The 17,808-nt window shown below is 44.4% G+C and overlaps 1 protein-coding gene across 1 annotated transcript in view; it reads right to left on the reverse strand.

Annotated features, from left to right (window-relative positions):
* PRIMA1 (proline rich membrane anchor 1) overlaps positions 1 to 17,808 on the reverse strand; it is an 86,853-nt gene that overhangs the window by 59,187 nt on the left and 9,858 nt on the right. Inside the window, exon 2 of the mRNA XM_074956161.1 lies at positions 16,303 to 16,453. Coding sequence (XP_074812262.1) covers positions 16,303 to 16,453 — 151 coding nt within the window. The remainder of the gene's footprint in view (positions 1 to 16,302; positions 16,454 to 17,808) is intronic.

Raw genomic sequence — 17,808 nt, forward strand, 5'->3', positions numbered from 1 at the left:
ATTCATGAAGCCCAGGCACCACCGGCCCATACAGCTCGCCGCCCTGGTCCGCAGCACCTCCTGCTTTGTAGATGGAGGAGTCCACACTGGGTCCTCCAGCAGGGAGGAGATTGAACTTGTTTCTGCAACTGCAATATCCTTCCCACCCCACAGAGGACTATCTCCCATCAGAGGCCTTTGCGAGGACTTAGGTAGGTGGAAAAGCATAAACCCAAACTGTTCCTCAGTCTTTTGCCTCACAGTAATTTAGATTTCATCTTGCAGTTTTTTTCTACAGGAAATGACTAGTAAGAAGGATTATCCTATAAATGACTGAGCAGCCCAAACGACAACATTTAGCTGTAGCTCTGAATTGAAACTTCACCCCACGCTGGAGGGGGTTCAGCCTGAGTTGCCCTTCAGATCCACCTTGGCTACAAATCCATACTGTGACAATCTATACTGATGTGGCCAAATCTATTTAGCCTTCCCAAAGGCCCACTGAATGAACCATGCAAGCTTTCACAAACTGAACTATATGTTCGGCCTGACACACACGCGAAAATGCTGCTCCATTTCTAGAAGGGTTTGTGGTTGGTTTGGGGTTTTTTTTTAGCATTTTCACTAGCTCAACTCATTAGTAAATTAGGCCCATTACTGTGGCCGAAATTCAACTCCACGAGTTTCAGAGAGAAAGGAAAAGATTTCTTGTTGAAAAACAAAATAGTGCAATTATAGCCTAGAGATGTGGAGTCCCCTGCAATGATGTAATTCATTTTGGCTTTGCACTGAATTGATGGTATTGTTATCTCAACTGAGAGCTTGGGACAGACTTTTCATGAGTTGTAAAGAGCTAACCATTTATGCACATGCAAGTGTCAACAAATCAATCGCTGGTATACATGGCTTCAGTTCACACACTAGCAATTATTTCAGCTAATTGTAAACTAATGGGTGTTTAACTAACTGAACGTCAGCCAAACCAATACACTCCCCTATAGGGCCGCCTGGCTCTACTGCTGGGGCAGGTGTGGTGGTGATACCATGCCAGGCCTTTTGGGGGTAGCTAGAGGAGGGACAGCAGATGTTGCTGATGCTGAATAAGGGGTGCAAGCAGAACAAAGAGCCTTTTTGCCCCCTTTCTCTTCCTTGCACGCTCTTGCAGGAGTCAATCACAATGTGAACCTTGCTTTTTAGAAAAACAAGGTGGGTGAGGTAATATCTTTTATTGGACCAACTTCTGTTGTGAGAGAAACAAGCTTCCGAGCTACACAGAGCTCTTCTCCAAACATGAACACAAGCTCTGTGTAAGCTCGAAAGCTTATCTCTCTCACCAACAGAAGTTGGTCCAATAAAAGATATCTCTCTCATCCACCTTGTCTCCCTAATATCCTGGGACCACCCTGACTACCACAGCAACCTTGTTTGTTAGTCAGTTTTACTCAAGAAAAACTCCCATTGACTTCACTGAGCATTTTGTAGCAGCTGGGACTTAAAGCCTTGATTCCTGATTTCTGAATTCTTCCCCCAGCATCTCAAATGAAGTGTTATCTTTGCAGCAATGCATCACTGAGAATCTTCCATGCTCCCACAATATTCAAGGACTGCCGAAAGGTGTGTTTTAGTTTCTGCTCAGTGAACATTATCTGAATTATCTTAACTCTTTGGGTCTGTAAAGCTGTGCTAGAAACCTTGCCCTGATTTTCTGTAGAGGGAATTAGCTGATCATTACTCCATCAGAGAAAATACAACATTTGCCTGTAATTATGTCTGACATGTGGTCACTACGTTTAACTATAGGTTTTGTGCAGTCGGTTTGTAATGTAATTATTCAATAAGAAAATAGTAGATGGAGCTCAACATTTGCCACATTGATCTGATACCCAAATGTCTCAACAGACACTAAATGCAATCTAGTGCTCACATCATCCCCTCAAATACTCCTATTATTAACCATAATAAGGACATTCAAGGCCCACAATAACTGGATGTACAAAGAACTTAGTACTTACTGAACTTTCACAATTAGTCTCAAACCACAACAGCAATTTTGGAATGATCTGGGAGTTATTTAAACCTCTAGCAACTAATAGTTCTACAGCAAAGTGCTTTTAAGAATTGTATTTAGCAGTTTGTGGCCTTTGCGTGGGAAGCTTGACAAAGAGCTTTGAGAATCAGGACCTAAATCTTTTCAAAGTGCCTCAGGGTTCAGACTCATTATCTTGTAAACATAAAGATCTTGTAATTTCCCTAGGCTGATGCTTCTTGCTGAGGCCTCTCTAGTCTTTCAACTTTAATGATTTCACAGTGATTGCACAGTGTGCAATTCTAGCATCAACCATTTAATAACAACCTGTCCTGTCCCTACACTGGCCTCTCCCCCTGAATGTTGTTTAGAGGAAACATCCATAACACAGATATTTAACAAGAATACTTGCACACTGTTGCAGAAGAGGGATTGCTGGAAACTTACATTAATTCATGGCACTTACGGTTTTGCTAGTCTAAAATTTACTAGGGAATGGGATGTGCAATTTATTTTTTGATACATTTAAAACACAATAACTTGTTAAAAAATTAGTCATTTGGGGTTAGGTCACTTGGTTGTGTAAGGCTGGACTAGAATCTTGCCATCCAGTCTGAGTAAGGCTATCCCAGCAGCAGGCCTGGGAGTCATAATTTGTTTTAAGAACAGGAGTGCTTGTGGCACCTTAGAGACTAACAAATTTATTTGAGCATAAGCTTTCGTGGGCTACAGCCCACTTCATCGGATGCATAGAATGGAACATATAGTAAGATATATATATATATATATATACACACACACACACACACACACACATACAGATAAGTTGGAAGTTACCATACGAACTGTGAGAGGCTAATTAGTTAAGATGAGCTATTATCAGCGGGAGAAAAAAAACTTTTGTAGTGATAATCAAGATGGCCCATTTAGACAGTTGACAAGAAGGTGTGAGGATACTTAACATAGGGAAATAGATGTAATGACCCAGCCACTCCCAGTCTCTATTCAAACCCAAGTTAATGGTATCTAGTTTGCATATTAATTCAAGCTCAGCAGTCTCTCCTTGGAGTCTGTTTTTGAAGGACTTTTCTGTTGCAAAATTGCCACCCTTAAATCTTTTACTGAGTGGCCAGAGAGGTTGAAGTGTTCTCTTACTGGTTTTTGAATGTTATGATTCCTGATGTCAGATTTGTGTCCATTTATTCTTTTGCGTAGACTCTGTTCGGTTTGGCCAATGTGCATGGCAGAGGGGCATATATCTGGCTGGTAGCTGGCACATGATGGCATATATCACATTGGTAGATGTGCAGGTGAACGAGCCCCTGATGGCGTGGCTAATGTGATTAGGTCCTATGATGGTGTCACTTGAATAAATATGTGGACAATTTGTTTTCTGCTTCCCCCTTGTAATCTGTACCAGCCTCTTTCCTGGCACAGTTCAGTCCCACTTTGCACCAGCTCAGCTGTATTGGCCAATATATTGACAGGTGGAACCACAATTCCACCTACTCCCACCCACCCGTGTGGGAAGGGGCGTAGCAGCACAACAGCAGCTGTTTGCTCTCCTGTGCAGTTTGGCAATGCAGGTAGCCCACACAGGAGAGCTCCTTACATCCCTCCCTCCTTTGTGCAGGTATGCAGCCAGGCTCATGGTTGAGGCCTTGGTGTACAAACCTATCAGGTCAGGGTTCAAATCTCAATTAAGGTCACAATATGATCAAAAATGAGTTTGCTTGTATGATTCTCCTCTGAAGAGATCACCACCAACTACCTCCATCTCTCTTCAAGAGAGGCCTGAGAGTAGAAAGCAGGGTTGCTACAAGTCAGGAATGAGGTACAGTTTACAAAGCTGTGTGGGGAGGCTCACTTGGTTCTACCATGTGTTTGTCCCTCTTTTTCAAGAGCACCAAGTTCATCAACACAATTTAATATAAAGAAATTTAAACGTGTGCTTTAGCGTGTTACACCAGCAATGCTCTGGACTAGTAGTTCTGTGGCATAATATATTGTGCTTAAAGGTCCTTATTCCTATACCATTGATGCACAACAATCTTATTAACTTCAATGAAATGATTCATGTGAGTGAAGACTACTGATGTGATTAGGTGCAAAGTTAGTAGCTCAGGTATAAGAAAAGGGAAGGCTGAGCGAAGTGATGTACTTTGTCTTTTGGGGTGGGGGTGGGGAATCAAGGGAAACAGGCTCAATATAAATGTACACAATGTCTTCTCAAATACTGAAAAAGATTTTTCCTTATATTTAAGACCTTGATCTCCTTTTTTCAAGTTGTCTGTACAAAGTATATTTTCCAAGGGTTCAAAGCACTATTATTTTGTTGCCTTAGACTTCTGTGGCATGGCAGAGAGACAAGACACTCTCCTAGCTGAAGATACAGAGGAGAAAAGGAACAGAATTTTCCAGTGTAGTACTAAACTTATGAAGGACCCTTTTTCACATGTTCAGTGAATGCCTCCTCACCCCCAAGTGCAAGACTTTGTCTTCTTTGCATTAGAAGAGGGATTTGGGAAGTAAGGCACCATTAGAACTTGCACCTTTGGGGACTGATAAATTGAGTAATAAATAGTCAAGAGATGCTACAAAATGGTTACATTTCCCTGCAGATAACAACTTGAAGGGTAATAGATGTGCATTGCAACACTGACCTCCCAGGGAGTTTACTAAAGGCAATGGTAGAAATTAATAGTGCAGGTTGCCTTTTTGGAGAGACTAATTTTCAAAAATATAGGCAAATTAGATAGATACTTTGGAATACAGAACTCCTTTCTGAAGGAACTAGAAACTTCTAGGAGGAGAATCTAAACATTGCTACAAAGGCCCTAAAACAGCCCTTATGTGGGGAAAGCCCATGAAGAAGCCTGGGGATGCCACAAGGGATTTTCCTCCACATTCACCTAGGCCAGCCCATGTAGTGCCTGTTTTGTAGGGCTAACCCTGCCTCCACCTTTCAAGGGAACTACACTGCAAGGGGAGTCTGCTTCTGGATACTGCCTAAGAACTCCTTGGTGTCAGAAACTGAGACATGGATGGTCAGGCCTAGTGGTTGGACCAGAGCCGGGGCAGAGCAGGAATCAGGAACCAATAATGGGGTTGGAACAAGGCTGGAGCAGGAAGAAGCTGGGACTGGAACAGGAGCAGTCTGTCAGAACCACCAAGCGGCAGGGGATACTCCTGGTGACGTAGCAACATTGAGCAGACTGGAGTGTCTGCTCTTATGTGGAGCCTATATCCCTGGCCTTGGGGTCACCTGGATAGACCTTTGCCTGTGGATTGGCTGAGCTCTAGTTGATTATGTGGAGCCCTGAGGTAATCATACTTAGGGATGGCTCATCAGGCAAAGGCTCAGAGAGCACTTGTTAGGCTCAAAAATGACTCATTAAATTACCCCCTCTTCAAAAGATGCCTACCAGGTATCTTTGGGCCAAGTTTATCAGGGTGTGACCAATGGAATTCTTGAAGCAGGTCAGGTGCATGTATATTTTTGGCTGGCTCCCATGAACGATCAGCTGGACCATAACCCTCCCAATCAACAGAGTACTTGAGCTTTCCTCAAGAGAATTTTGGAGTCCAAGATCTGCTTCACTAGATATTCCTCAGGCCCTTGGACTATGATGGGTGGAGATGGCAGTTGTAGTCATCCAAGGAAGGATTTGTCAGTGTAATTTTTCAGCAAGTAGATGTAGTATACTGGGTGCATTTTTATCGCTCTAGGCAGTTGGAGTTTGAAGGCCACAGGGCTGATCTGCTGGATCACCCAGAATTGGACAAGATATCGATAATCTAACTTCCTTGAAGGCTAGGTAGAGTCAAGGTATTGTGTTGGAGCCATACTTTATTTCCAACTGCAATTTGAGGGGTTGCCCGCTGATGAAGTTCACTGTAATGCTTGTAATCTCTTTTGGCTGACTCTAGGTAGGTTTTTGGTTCTTCCTGGATGCAGTGAAGGTGTTTGAGAAGGTTGGAAACTGCAAGTACATAGGAGGCTTGTGGCATGGATAGGTGAAACCAAGGGTGGAAACTGTATTTGTCATAAAAAGGACTCTGGCTGGTTGATCAATGGTCAGAATTATTGTGTGTGAATTTGGTGAAGGGAAGGAGGGCATCGGCAGTGGAATCAGAGCACCAATAGGTTAGTGTGGGGGAATCTTCATCTGAGCACAAACATCATGGGAGTCAATGTAGGACTTAATATACACGTAGTTTTGGCCACTAGAAATATCGAGAGAACAGCCTCAATATTTTCCAATGGTTGGCCAGGGGCAAATTGTAGCAGAGCTGGAGTATTGCTGGACGTGGTTCATCATCAGGGACATAGATCCAGTCCCTAAACATGAGAAACCCATTCTTGACAGAGAATTTTGAGTCAGGAGCTAAGTCTTTACAGGTTGACATAAAAGATTGACATTTACTACAAATGGATCATAAGGTAGGAAGGGCTTCACAAGAGAAAGCAAGTCATTGTTCACCATCACATGGGTGAAATGGCAGGGTTTCAGTACTCTGGCAGGTTCAGAACCCTTATTTTTCTTGTCCAAGTACTCACCCTTTCAGGACAAGCAACAAAGAGTCCTGTGGCACCTTATAGACTAACAGACATATTGGAGCATAAGCTTTTGTGGGTGAATACCCACTTAGTCGGATGCATGTCATGGAAATTCCCAGAGGCAGGTATAAATATGCAAGCAAGAATCGGGCTAGGGATAACGAAGTTAGTTCAATCAGGGAGGATGAGGCCTTCTTCTAGCAGTTGAGCTGTGAACACCAAGAGAGGAGAAACTGCTTTTGTAATTTGCTAGCCTTTCACAGTCTGTTTAATCCTTTCAGGACAGTTTATCTGGTTTACCATTCTGGGTATATGGGTGACAGGTCAGGGTTAATCTGAACCTGAATTTAAAAAAGGGACCATTGGATGCTGGTTGAGAGCCCTTGAAGTTCACGGGTACTCCAAGTTCTTGTGGTCTGTATATATCTGGACCAGGAAATGTGAATCTTCCAGGTGGTGATGCCATTCCTCAAAAGCAACTTTGATGGCCACTTGTTCTTTGTCACAGAATTCATAGTTTTCTTCCATGGCCATCAGTTTCTGGGAATAAAATGCACAAGAGAGGAGCACGTTCTGGTGCCTGTGCTGTTGTGACAACACTGCTCTGATCACATAATCGGAGGTGTCTGCTTCAACAATGAAGGGTTTTGCCAGGTCCAAATGTACCAAAATGAGTGCTGATGTAAATGCTTCCTTTGATCTATTAAAGGCAAATTGGGCTTCATGAAGCCAAGTAAATGAGGTATTCTTCTGGAGCAGCAGGGTAATTGGGGTCACCGCCTTCAAAATGTCCTTGATAACTTTTTGGTAAAAATTGGCAAACCCCAGGAAGCACAGGACATCACAGACATTCCTTGGGGCTGCCCAATCCACAATTGTGAACATGCTGCAGGGATCCATACCTATTCCATCAGAGGAAATGACATAGCCTAAGAAGTCAAGAGAAGAGCTGTCAAACTCACACTTCTTGGGTTTTCTATGCAGGCTGTACACTTGTTGTTGGTCATGAAGGGTTTGACTTTCCAAGAAGATGAAGAGGTCATTTAGGTAGATCCCATGGTCTAAAACATTCCTGAAAATATCGTTGACAAAGTGCTGGAATGTGGCTAGGGCATTGGAGAGACCAAAAGGCATAACTAGATATTCAAAATGACCATCATGGGTGCGAAATGCTGTTTTTCATTTCTTGCTCTCCCAGATATGGACTAGGTTGTAAACCTATGAAGATTGAGTTTGTTAAATATCTTGGTGGAACCGATCCTTTCTAACAGCTCGTTGATCAATGGCAAAGCCTACTTGTTCAAGTCATGATAGTCCACATAAAGGTACAAGGAGCCATCCTTTTTCACAAACAAAACTGGGGCCTCAGCAGGAGATGTGGCTGGACAGATGAAGTTCTTTATAAGTTTCTTGTCAAGGTATTCTCATAGGGCCCTGAGTGCTGGTTCTGATAAGGAGTAAATCCAGCCAAATGGAATTTTAGCCCCTGGGTGGAGATGGATAGGACAATCGTAGGGTGTGGGCAGGGCCAAAATATCAGCATTCCTTGAATCAAATATGTCAAACTCTTGATATTTCACAGGGATTAATGAGCTGTTAGTTCCTTGAATCTGCTGGGCACAGAAGGCAGTAGGCTTCTCAGCACTGGTTCTTGTTTCATTGGCCCCTGACTCACCTAGACATGATTGTCCACAGTAGCTCAACTCAACTCATATCTTGAGCTTCTTCCATGAGATGTGTGGATCATGCACTGAGAACTAAGGAATACCAAGCATGATCAGAAAGCACGGTGACATAATTAAATTGAACTGCAGAGTCTCTTCGTGATCTCAGATTTCAACCTAGATCCAGAGTGGGCTTCCTTTGCACCAGAAGTTGTGTAGACTTAGTGAATCCAGCATCCATTAAATTACTAGAAGGCACCAGAATCCACTAGTGCACGTTGAGTGAAATTCACCCCAGATGTAGCTGGGACCCAGAGACAGAGCAAGACCTGATGGTTTGGAGGATGACAATTCATGGCTGCCAAGAGGGGACTTGCTTGGAGGACTCGACTCTGAGGTTACGTCCAGTCACTAACTCTCGAATGGTGCTGGATGTGATCATTTCCCCAGGTCTGCCAAAGGTCTAGATTTAAGGAGGCACTCATGGCAAACTGGCCCTCCCCCCCAAAATACAGGTAAAGATGGTTCTGCTGCTGATATGCCTTCTCCTGATCTGTGAGCTATCTTTGCATCACATCAATCTGCATAAGCTCCAGCTCTGGGACAGCTCAATGGGATGGCTGGAACAAAACAGGACGAGGCTAGAGTTTTCTTGGCATCACTGGAACAAACAACTGTGAATCTAGAGGCACAGTTCAATATATGAGTCCAAACTAATGGGAGATTTGACCTGTGCCAGTTAATCTTTCATGTCATAGGTCAGAGCCTGGCAGAAATAGTAAATCTGTGCTGCCTCGTTCCACTCTGTATTGCGGACCAGATGCTAAAAATGGGCAGATAGGCTGAGATGGGCTGATGGCCTTGCTGGAGAAACTGCAGGGTGGATTTGGTGGTACAGGTGTGATTTGGATCCTCAAATATTACAGACAAGGCCTGGATGAACTTGCCGATTGGATTGGTCTGTTCCAGGAGCGGTGAGGCCTCCCAGGGCTTCCAGGGCCAGCCCACAACATTTAGGCACCTGCGGCAGGGAGCTCAAATGATGCCCCCATGCCCCCTCGCTTGGGCCAAAACTTTGAAAGGTCTCAATTCTGCCTTCTTCCTGTTCTACTCCTCTCATGGTACTACTCTGCTACTTACCCCAATAAAGGAGAACTAACAACTTAAAATGCCTTGTTCAAAAATTTTAAGTAACACTTAGCTTTCAAATGCCTGAACAGCAAATGTAACTTTTCTTGTCTGCATAGTAAACACTGGCATTTTTATCTGTTTGAATAATCAAAGTGGTGCTTTCCATGCCTTCTTGGTTGCAAAGATTTGAACTGCTTCCTGCTGAAGGTCCACAGTCTGGGCCACCTCATGCTCTACTGAGATGGTTGCAAGGCCGATTGTGGAGCGTAGATGTGTTTTTATTAACTTCAGCTTGGAGAAGCTGCGTTCTCCACTGGCAACTGTCACAGGAAGTGTTAGAAGAATGTGCAGAGCAACAAAAGCATTTGGAAAGAGGGTGGTCATCTTATTTGTGCGCATATATTCCAGAACAGTCTTTGGAGTTGATCCTGCTGAAATGTATCTTGAAAGGGCTTTCAGTTCATCACCTGAATCACTCACATCAATATCGCACATGTCAGCATGTGTCACTGTGTCTAGTGCCCTGCATTGCTGGTGTAGGTCTTCTTCAGGTATAGTGAGGAGTTTTGGAATATCATACAACATCTCAAATACACTGCTGTGTTCCTTGAGCTGCATGAAATGTTCTGCAACTGACTGTATTGCACAATCTAGCACCTGGTTAAAGAATTCAACTTTGAGTTGTTGTTTGGGGTCTTTTATGGGATTATCCCGTGCCTCGTAATCAAAATGTCTTCTTCTTCGGTGACTCTTGTATTCTTGAATGGGTGGGAAAATAGCTTCAGCGTGAAGTTCCTCTGCCAATTTCTGTGCACTCTTCAGAATGTTTTGAAATCCCTCATCTGACCGGTATGACTGTAGGTATGACTTTGCTTTGTCCAGTTGTTCCATTGCTCCAGATACATCAAGGTCAACACCTTGGAGTCTCTTGCTTACAACATTTATTTCAAACAGTATGTCATGCCACAACACTGAGCCACACAGAAATTTGAAGTTATGTATGTTTCTGGTGATTCCATTTCGCTCTGCCACTGTTCTCCCACGAACAGTTCCTGTCATAGCATTATCCTCCATAATGGCAACCATGGAATCATCTATCTTCCCAATTTGGTGTTTGATAGGTTTTATCGCCTCCACTTGATTTTCCCATCGTGTGGCACTCAGTGGCTTCAGTGTCAGAGAGGATGTTCTCAGATGTTGCTTCAAAATTTGCCATCAATGAGTTGATGCAGAAAAAAATACATAGATGCCTTGAATTACATAAAAAATGTAAGCAGCCTCACTAGAAGCTGATCCTGCATCACTGACCACCAAGTTCAATGAATGAGAACTGCATGGGACAAAAAAAGCTCGAGGGTTTAACTCTTGAAACTGTGTCTGCACTCCTCTGCTCTTTCCTCTCATGTTGGCGCCATTATGGTAGCCCTGACCTTTCATGTCATCTATCGCAATTCCCATATCTTCCAGGTTTTTAAGCACATTTGTCATGCCAGCTCCTGTAGTATCATCAATGTCAATAAATTCTAGAAAATGCTCTCTGACAGTCACCATTAAAGAGACATTTTCACTAGGTTCTGTTGTTGTTGTTACAAAACACACTATTAAAGTCATTTGTTCCATATGGCTGATGTCAGGTGTGCAATCCAGAATAACAGAGTAATATCTTGCTGACTTCAGATCTGCCACAATCTTCTGTTTGACTTTTGTTGCCAGTAACTGTATGATCTCATTTTGACTTGTTTTTCCAAGGTAGTGGTGTGTGTACATTTCTTGGGTGGTGACTCTTCTTAGATGCTCCTGCAGTACATCAAACTCAGCCATCAGCTCTGCAATTTTAAGGAAGTTTCCATTGTTTGGCACATACAGCTGATCTGAAGTGCTATGCAGTGCTAGCTTTTGGGTAGCAAGCATTCTCACAATGGCAACGAGCCTTTTCAGAACATTTTGCCAGTAAAGAGACTCCGATGCAATCTTCTCTTGATGCTGATCATCTATGGTGGCCTTTAACCTTGGTCTCATCTCAAGCTCTTTCCACCTATGGAATGCTCTCTGGTGATTTGCTGCCTTCTCATGGCATGCCAGATTTCTAGCCAGATTTGTTCAGTCCTTTTTCCTGTAGAACCCAATGTGGCTGGAACATTAGACTGGAAGAGCTGGCAACAAAAACAGTATGCAGCATTCTGGGTTTTTGAGTACATAAGCCATGGCCTCTTCACTTTGTCACCACTAGGGATTTCACATCAGTAATGTGTTGGATGGAAACTTCTATTTTCATTGTCTTTGGGGAACATGAAGTTTTTCACTTGCTGTGGCCCATGCAGTACAAGGAAGTCCCTCAGGCTACTGCTCAAGTGGGTCCACAGTCCTGGATCATCTAGACTTAAGGAACCCAACTCAGCAGCAGCTGTTTCTTGCGCCTCCACCACACTCTTCTCTGATCTACACTTTTCTTCAGGAACGTGCATGGTTACATCCATTTGAGATGGAGATATGGATGCTGCAGTAGTTGCCAGGTCACCTGCACTCTGACTAACTGGAAGATCAGGCATCTCCTCACCACTCCATCCTCACTGGGGCCGGAAGGTTCACCATGAACATTTGCGTCTATGTATTTCAGGAGAGTTCCTTCCTGCTTAGATAGAAAAACTTCCTTTGCTTTCTTTTTTTCCTGAATGCTGCCCCAGAGGGGTGTTTTCTTCTTTCACTCATGACTGCTGTTCTGTGCCAGCAATAGTGGATCTCAACACTCAGTTGAAGGGGGACAAATAAGCAGGCTGGTAGGAGGGCCTGAGTGAGGGAAGATATCAAAGTCTCAAGGCCTAACTGGCTCCTACTACTTCAATTGACTGCCTGTTCTCCTCAAGTGGGTTCAGGGAAGCAGCAGGAAACAGGAAGCTCCCTGGGAAGCTGGTGTTAATCAGTCCAGGCTCCTGGGGGTGCTAGAGAGGTACATAAGAGGCTTCTCCTCGTCTCTCTCCCTGCAGCTCCTGCTGCTTTCTGTTATTCCCTCTCACCTTTTCTCCTGCCTGCCTGTTATGTCTCTTGTGCCCTCCTTCCTCCAGCATAGCACTCCACCATCTCTGTGCATCTAGAGCAGAGAGAATACATATGCACCAACAGCGGACACAATTTTCTATACTCTGGGTCCTAGTTGTGCTCCCCCCACAGTCTGGCACCTGAGACAGCTGCCTCAGTTCACCTCATGGTAAGGCCAGCCCTGAGGGCTTCAGCAGTCAATAAACTGATAAGCCCCAGCTTGGTCTGATAATCAAGATAGATCGCAGGATGCATCAGGAACAAAAGGCAGAACTGGTTCTGAAAACCACAGAACTTTTGGTGGTTCCAATCAAATCTTTCTGGCAGTGGAACCTTCAGGTACCATAGCTGGCTGTATTAGGGTTACTGTGGCTGCCAGGATCTGTGAACAGAGGGAGGCATTCTCCAGGTGCAACTGGGCAACTTGACCCCGAAGGCTTTGGACCAACTCTGTCATCTCTGGAGCATTGTCAGCAGTTGGAGGGAAGTGATTATTCCCCTCTATTCTGCACTGGTGAGGCTGCATCTGGAGTATTGTGTCCAGTTTTGGGCCCCCCACTATAGAAAGGATGTGGACAAAATGGAGAGAGTCCAGCAGAGGGCAATGAAAATTATTAGAGTGCTGGGGCACATGACTTACGAGGAGAGGCTGAGGGAACTGGGCTTATTTGGTCTGCAGAAGAGAAGAGTGAGGGGAGATTTGATAGCAGCCTTCAACTACCTTAAGGGGGGTTCCAAAGAGGATGGAGCTCGGCTGTTCTCAGTGGTTAAAGATGACAGAACAAGGAGCAATGGTCTTAAGTTGCAATGGGGGAGGTCTAGGTTGGATATTAGGAAAAACTGTTTCACTAGGAGGGTGGTGAAGCACTGGAATGGGTTACCTAGGGAGGTGGTGGAAACTCCATCCTTAGAGGTTTTTAAGGCCCACTTGACAAAGCCCTGGCTGGGATGATTTAGTTGGAGTTGGTCCTGCTTTGAGCAAGGGGTTGGACTAGATGACCTCCTGAGGTCTCTTCCAACCCTAATCTTCTATGATTCTATCTCAGTGATGAGCATTCCAGGGGTCTCCATCTCAGCTTCTGGAGGCAGGCACAAAAGGAAGCAGTCTGCACAAACTATCAGAAACTGAGAAGTGGATGGTCATGTCTAGTGGTTGAGGCAACAGTGATCAGGTCTAGTGGTTGGAGCAGCTGTCAGGCCTAGTGGTCAGGCTCTGGACTGGAGCCAAGGGTCAGAGCAGAAATCAAGAATCAAGAGATGGGTTGGAACAAGGCTGGAGCAGGAGCAGACACAGGCTGGGACTGGGCCAGACTGTCAGAACCACCAAGCAGCTGCTCAATGGTAGCGACGTTGAGCAGACTTGGAATGGCTTCTCTCATTGGAAGCCTGTATCCCTGGCCTTGAGATCACCTGGTTAGACCTTCATCTATTAGCTGAGCTCTGGTTGATTGATGTGGAGCCCTCAAGTAATCAGGCTGAAGGATGACTCGTTACATGAGGGTGTGTGAGGGGAGTTCCACAGCACAGAAATGATTCATGCAAAAATTAAACTCAGTTAAAAGTTAGATTCAGTTCCTATTAAATATTATGGAACCTTTGCAGGGTTAGTAGAGGTCCACTGTGCCCCAGCCTTAGGTATGCCATCACCTGCCCTACCCTCTCACTCAACCTCATGTTGTCTGGAGATCAGGAGTTCACAGAGGCAGCACTCTCCATTTTCACACCTCCTGGCTGGGGATCCGCATTGTTTTCATTCCCTCTGCCTGAGCACCTTATTCCTGGCAATGTAAGACTCCCAAAACAGTGGAAACAACACATTTCTACTGTCTTATGGCGCAAGCTGTAGAGACCATTTCAGAGATTCACACTCCATACTCTAGAAAAATCTCTTTGTGGGAGTGCAGAAGCAATTTGGTATGGGTGGGCTGAGCTATTGTGTTCTTTCATGGTATGGGCCCAGCGGTCCACAAACCTGTATGTGATGGGAGAAGTGGCCTCCAACTACTACCCCTGCCTAAAACTTTTAATAGCAATGGCATAATGGGCGTGCATGAGCAAAATTTCACTGGGCCTAGGGCAAACTCCTAACACAAGCCTCCATCCCAGCCCACACAGATTAAAAAAAAGGTACAAACATACTCACTGAGATTATATAAATAACATTTAGTCGAACTCAAACATCCAAAATTTAGCCTGATTTTTCCCCCCCTCACAGTGATGGCCTTGTGACCGGGGCCTGGTAAATTGTACCCATTTCCCCCCCATTTACTTGGAGTTTGTGTGCACCAGTTGAGAGGTGTTGGGAATATGCATTTTGTGCCTCCACGCTTCATATATATATGGCTGAAAGCACACAGTCTGCTTGCTTGGGCTTTTCACTCTTGACATGTGTCATAAATATAAAGGGAAGGGTAAACCCCTTTAAAATCCCTCCTGGCCAGAGGAAATCTCCTCTCACCTGTAAAGGGTTAAGAAGCTAAAGGTAACGTCGCTGGCACCTGACCAAAATGACCAATGAGGAGACAAGATATTTTCAAAAGCTGGGAGGAGGGAGAGAAACAAAGGGGGTATGTGTGTCTGTCTACATTCTGTCTTTGCCGGAGATAGACCAGGAATGAAGCCTTAGAACTTTTAGTAAGTAATCTAGCTAGGTATGTGTTAGATTATGATTTCTTTAAATGGCTGAGAAAAGAATTGTGCTGAATAGAATAACTATTTCTGTCTGTGTATCTTTTTTGTAACTTAAGGTTTTTGCCTAGAGGGGTTCTCTATGTTTTGAATCTAATTATCCTGTAAGGTATCTACCATCCTGACTTTACAGGGGGGATTTTTTTTTTATTTCTATTTACTTCTATTTCTATTAAAAAAGTCTTTTTGTAAGAAAACTGAATGCTTTTTCATTGTTCTCAGATCCAAGGGTTTGGGTCTGTGGTCACCTATGCAAATTGGTGAGGCTTTTTATCCAACATTTCCCTGGAAAGGGGGGGGTGCAAGTGTTGGGAGGATTGTTCATTGTTCTTAAGATCCAAGGGTCTGGGTCTGTAGTCACCTAGGCAAATTGGTGAGGCTTTTTACCAAACCTTGTCCAGGAAGTGGGGTGCAAGGTTTTTGGGAAGTATTTTGGGGGGAAAGATGTGTCCAAACAGCTCTTCCCCAGTAACCAGTATTTGTTTGGTGGTGGTAGCGGCCAATCCAAGGACAAAAGGGTGGAATATTTTGTACCTTGGGGAAGTTTTGACCTAAGCTGGTAAAGATAAGCTTAGGAGGTTTTTCATGCAGGTCCCCACATCTGTACCCTAGAGTTCAGAGTGGGGGAGGGACCTTGACAACATGTCTCTCACCGTTACCGTACTTTTAAATAATCAAGTTACAAATAACAGACCAGGCCGACAACTGGTTTAAACAGGCATAGCTCTATTGACTTCAACTGAGCAAAAACTAACTCCAGTCATACTGTTTATCTTTTAGCTTATTCATGGAGACTGATTTGTTTGTGGTGTACATAAGGGAAGGTACATAAAGATCTAAGCTGCAGACCCAGTAACAAGTGAGTCATAAAATATTTTAAAATGATCAAGCAAATAAGGGAAAAATATAGAAGACAAGGTGGGGAATACATTCCCTGAGGCTAGGTCATTAGTGAGTCATTTAGCGCAAGGGAACACAAAGCTTAATGAGGTGAAGGATTTTCTCTGGCTCCTCTACAAAAACAGAACATTATTAATTGATCAGCAAATACGTTTCTACCTTTACCAAGAACTTTTTTTCCCCATTCACTAAGTGAAAAATTACAACCAAGTTTAATTGTGCCCTCTCTTGCACTTTTTCACTTTCCATCTGTCCAAATGCCCCCTGTTGTCCACCCCTCCCTCTGATATATGGTAGTAGTACCAATCTTTACTTACTTGGGACCACAAGCAACCTCGGAGGTGGTGGGGGTGGTGGAGGTGGGGGTAATGGAGGAGGTGGTCTACACTGGCAGATTTGCTGGCAACTCTCCGTAACCTTCTCTGCTACAGACTTGGAACATGACTTCTGGGGTTCACCTTGAATGATCTGTAAAGAAAAATATGAATTATTTCCTAGAAACTTATCTCAAGTTAAAGGGAGCTAATAAACATTACAAGATGCTTAGGGCCAAATTCTGCCCTCAGGTACACACATACAACCCCATTAACTTCTGTGGGCAGAATTAGGGTCCTTTTCCTTACGGCAGAAGTAGGTAAAAAAAAGTACAAGCAAATTTGTGAGATCTGATGAGGTGACTTAGCATCTGTGGGAAAAGAATGTCATTGATAGAAGAGCTCTGTAATGGAACGGAAAGCTGCATTCAAGTCAATGGCACGCACATTGCATGGTTTCCTATCTCCTCAGGAGTTCGGCAAGGCTGCAGTCTGTCACCATTGTTGTTCAATATTGATACCGAGTGATTGATGGAAAGCTTCAGGTGACAGCTGTCTGTGGCATTGAGCTGAACGCCATTCTGCTTCAATTGTCTTGTTGGTTTAGTTTGGTGAGATCACTGCAGCTGATGGCTGATCTGGTTGGTTATTAATCCAGATAAAACTAAGTCCCTGGCTATTACCATCAAGAAGCCTATATCTCCATTACAATCACCTCAGTATTAACCTGTTCGGCTGGGACTTTGAACAGATGGCAACTGTCAAATATTTGGGCAGCATCACAGACAGTGCTAGAGAATGCTTGAAATATTTGGACACTTGTATATCAGCAGCTGCTGCCATGTGTAAGCGGGGGAATAGTCCCGCTATTGTGGGGAACTTTCCTGGCTTCTGCACTACCCCGGTGAAGTGGGCTAGCAAAAGGATCTGAGTCCTCGCTCCCACTTTTCCTTTACCCAGTGGCCTCCCTGCCCTTGAGGACTCCCCTTCCACTCTCCTGTCTGGCAGAGTCCTCGTAACCCCAACAAGGCTGGGCCCAGGATTCCTGAGGGGCTCGACCCCCAACCCTGCTGTGGTCACCTAGGACAGGGGCTAGGGTGTCCCCATTCCGGGGTACTCTCTCTGCACTGGGCACTTCTCTGACCCACTGGCCATTACATACAATTTAAAGCAAATGCAAGTTATTTAATCAACAATTAATTTTAAAAACAATAAGGAAAATGGGAAAGGTTAAAGGAAACACATCAACCCACTCTGAGGCAGGGAACATCACAAACAGTGTCTCTGGAATGTCAGGGCAGTTCACAGTCTGTTCATTGTAAGTCCCAGGCCTCCTTCTCAGGCTCTGGTTGTGCTGCAGGGATGCTGTGGGTTGGACACTTGCTCTGGTGGTGACCACACGCTTTCAGGCTCTAAGTGGTAGGACCTTTCTTCCCAGTGTCGGCCCTGCCCTGTCAGGGTTATGATCCAAGCCTGGCCTGCAGAGCATCTTGGCTGAGGTGTCTCCCT

The sequence above is a fragment of the Natator depressus genome, chromosome 6, assembly GCF_965152275.1.
Source record: "Natator depressus isolate rNatDep1 chromosome 6, rNatDep2.hap1, whole genome shotgun sequence".
NCBI classification, from domain to species: Eukaryota; Metazoa; Chordata; order Testudines; family Cheloniidae; genus Natator; species Natator depressus.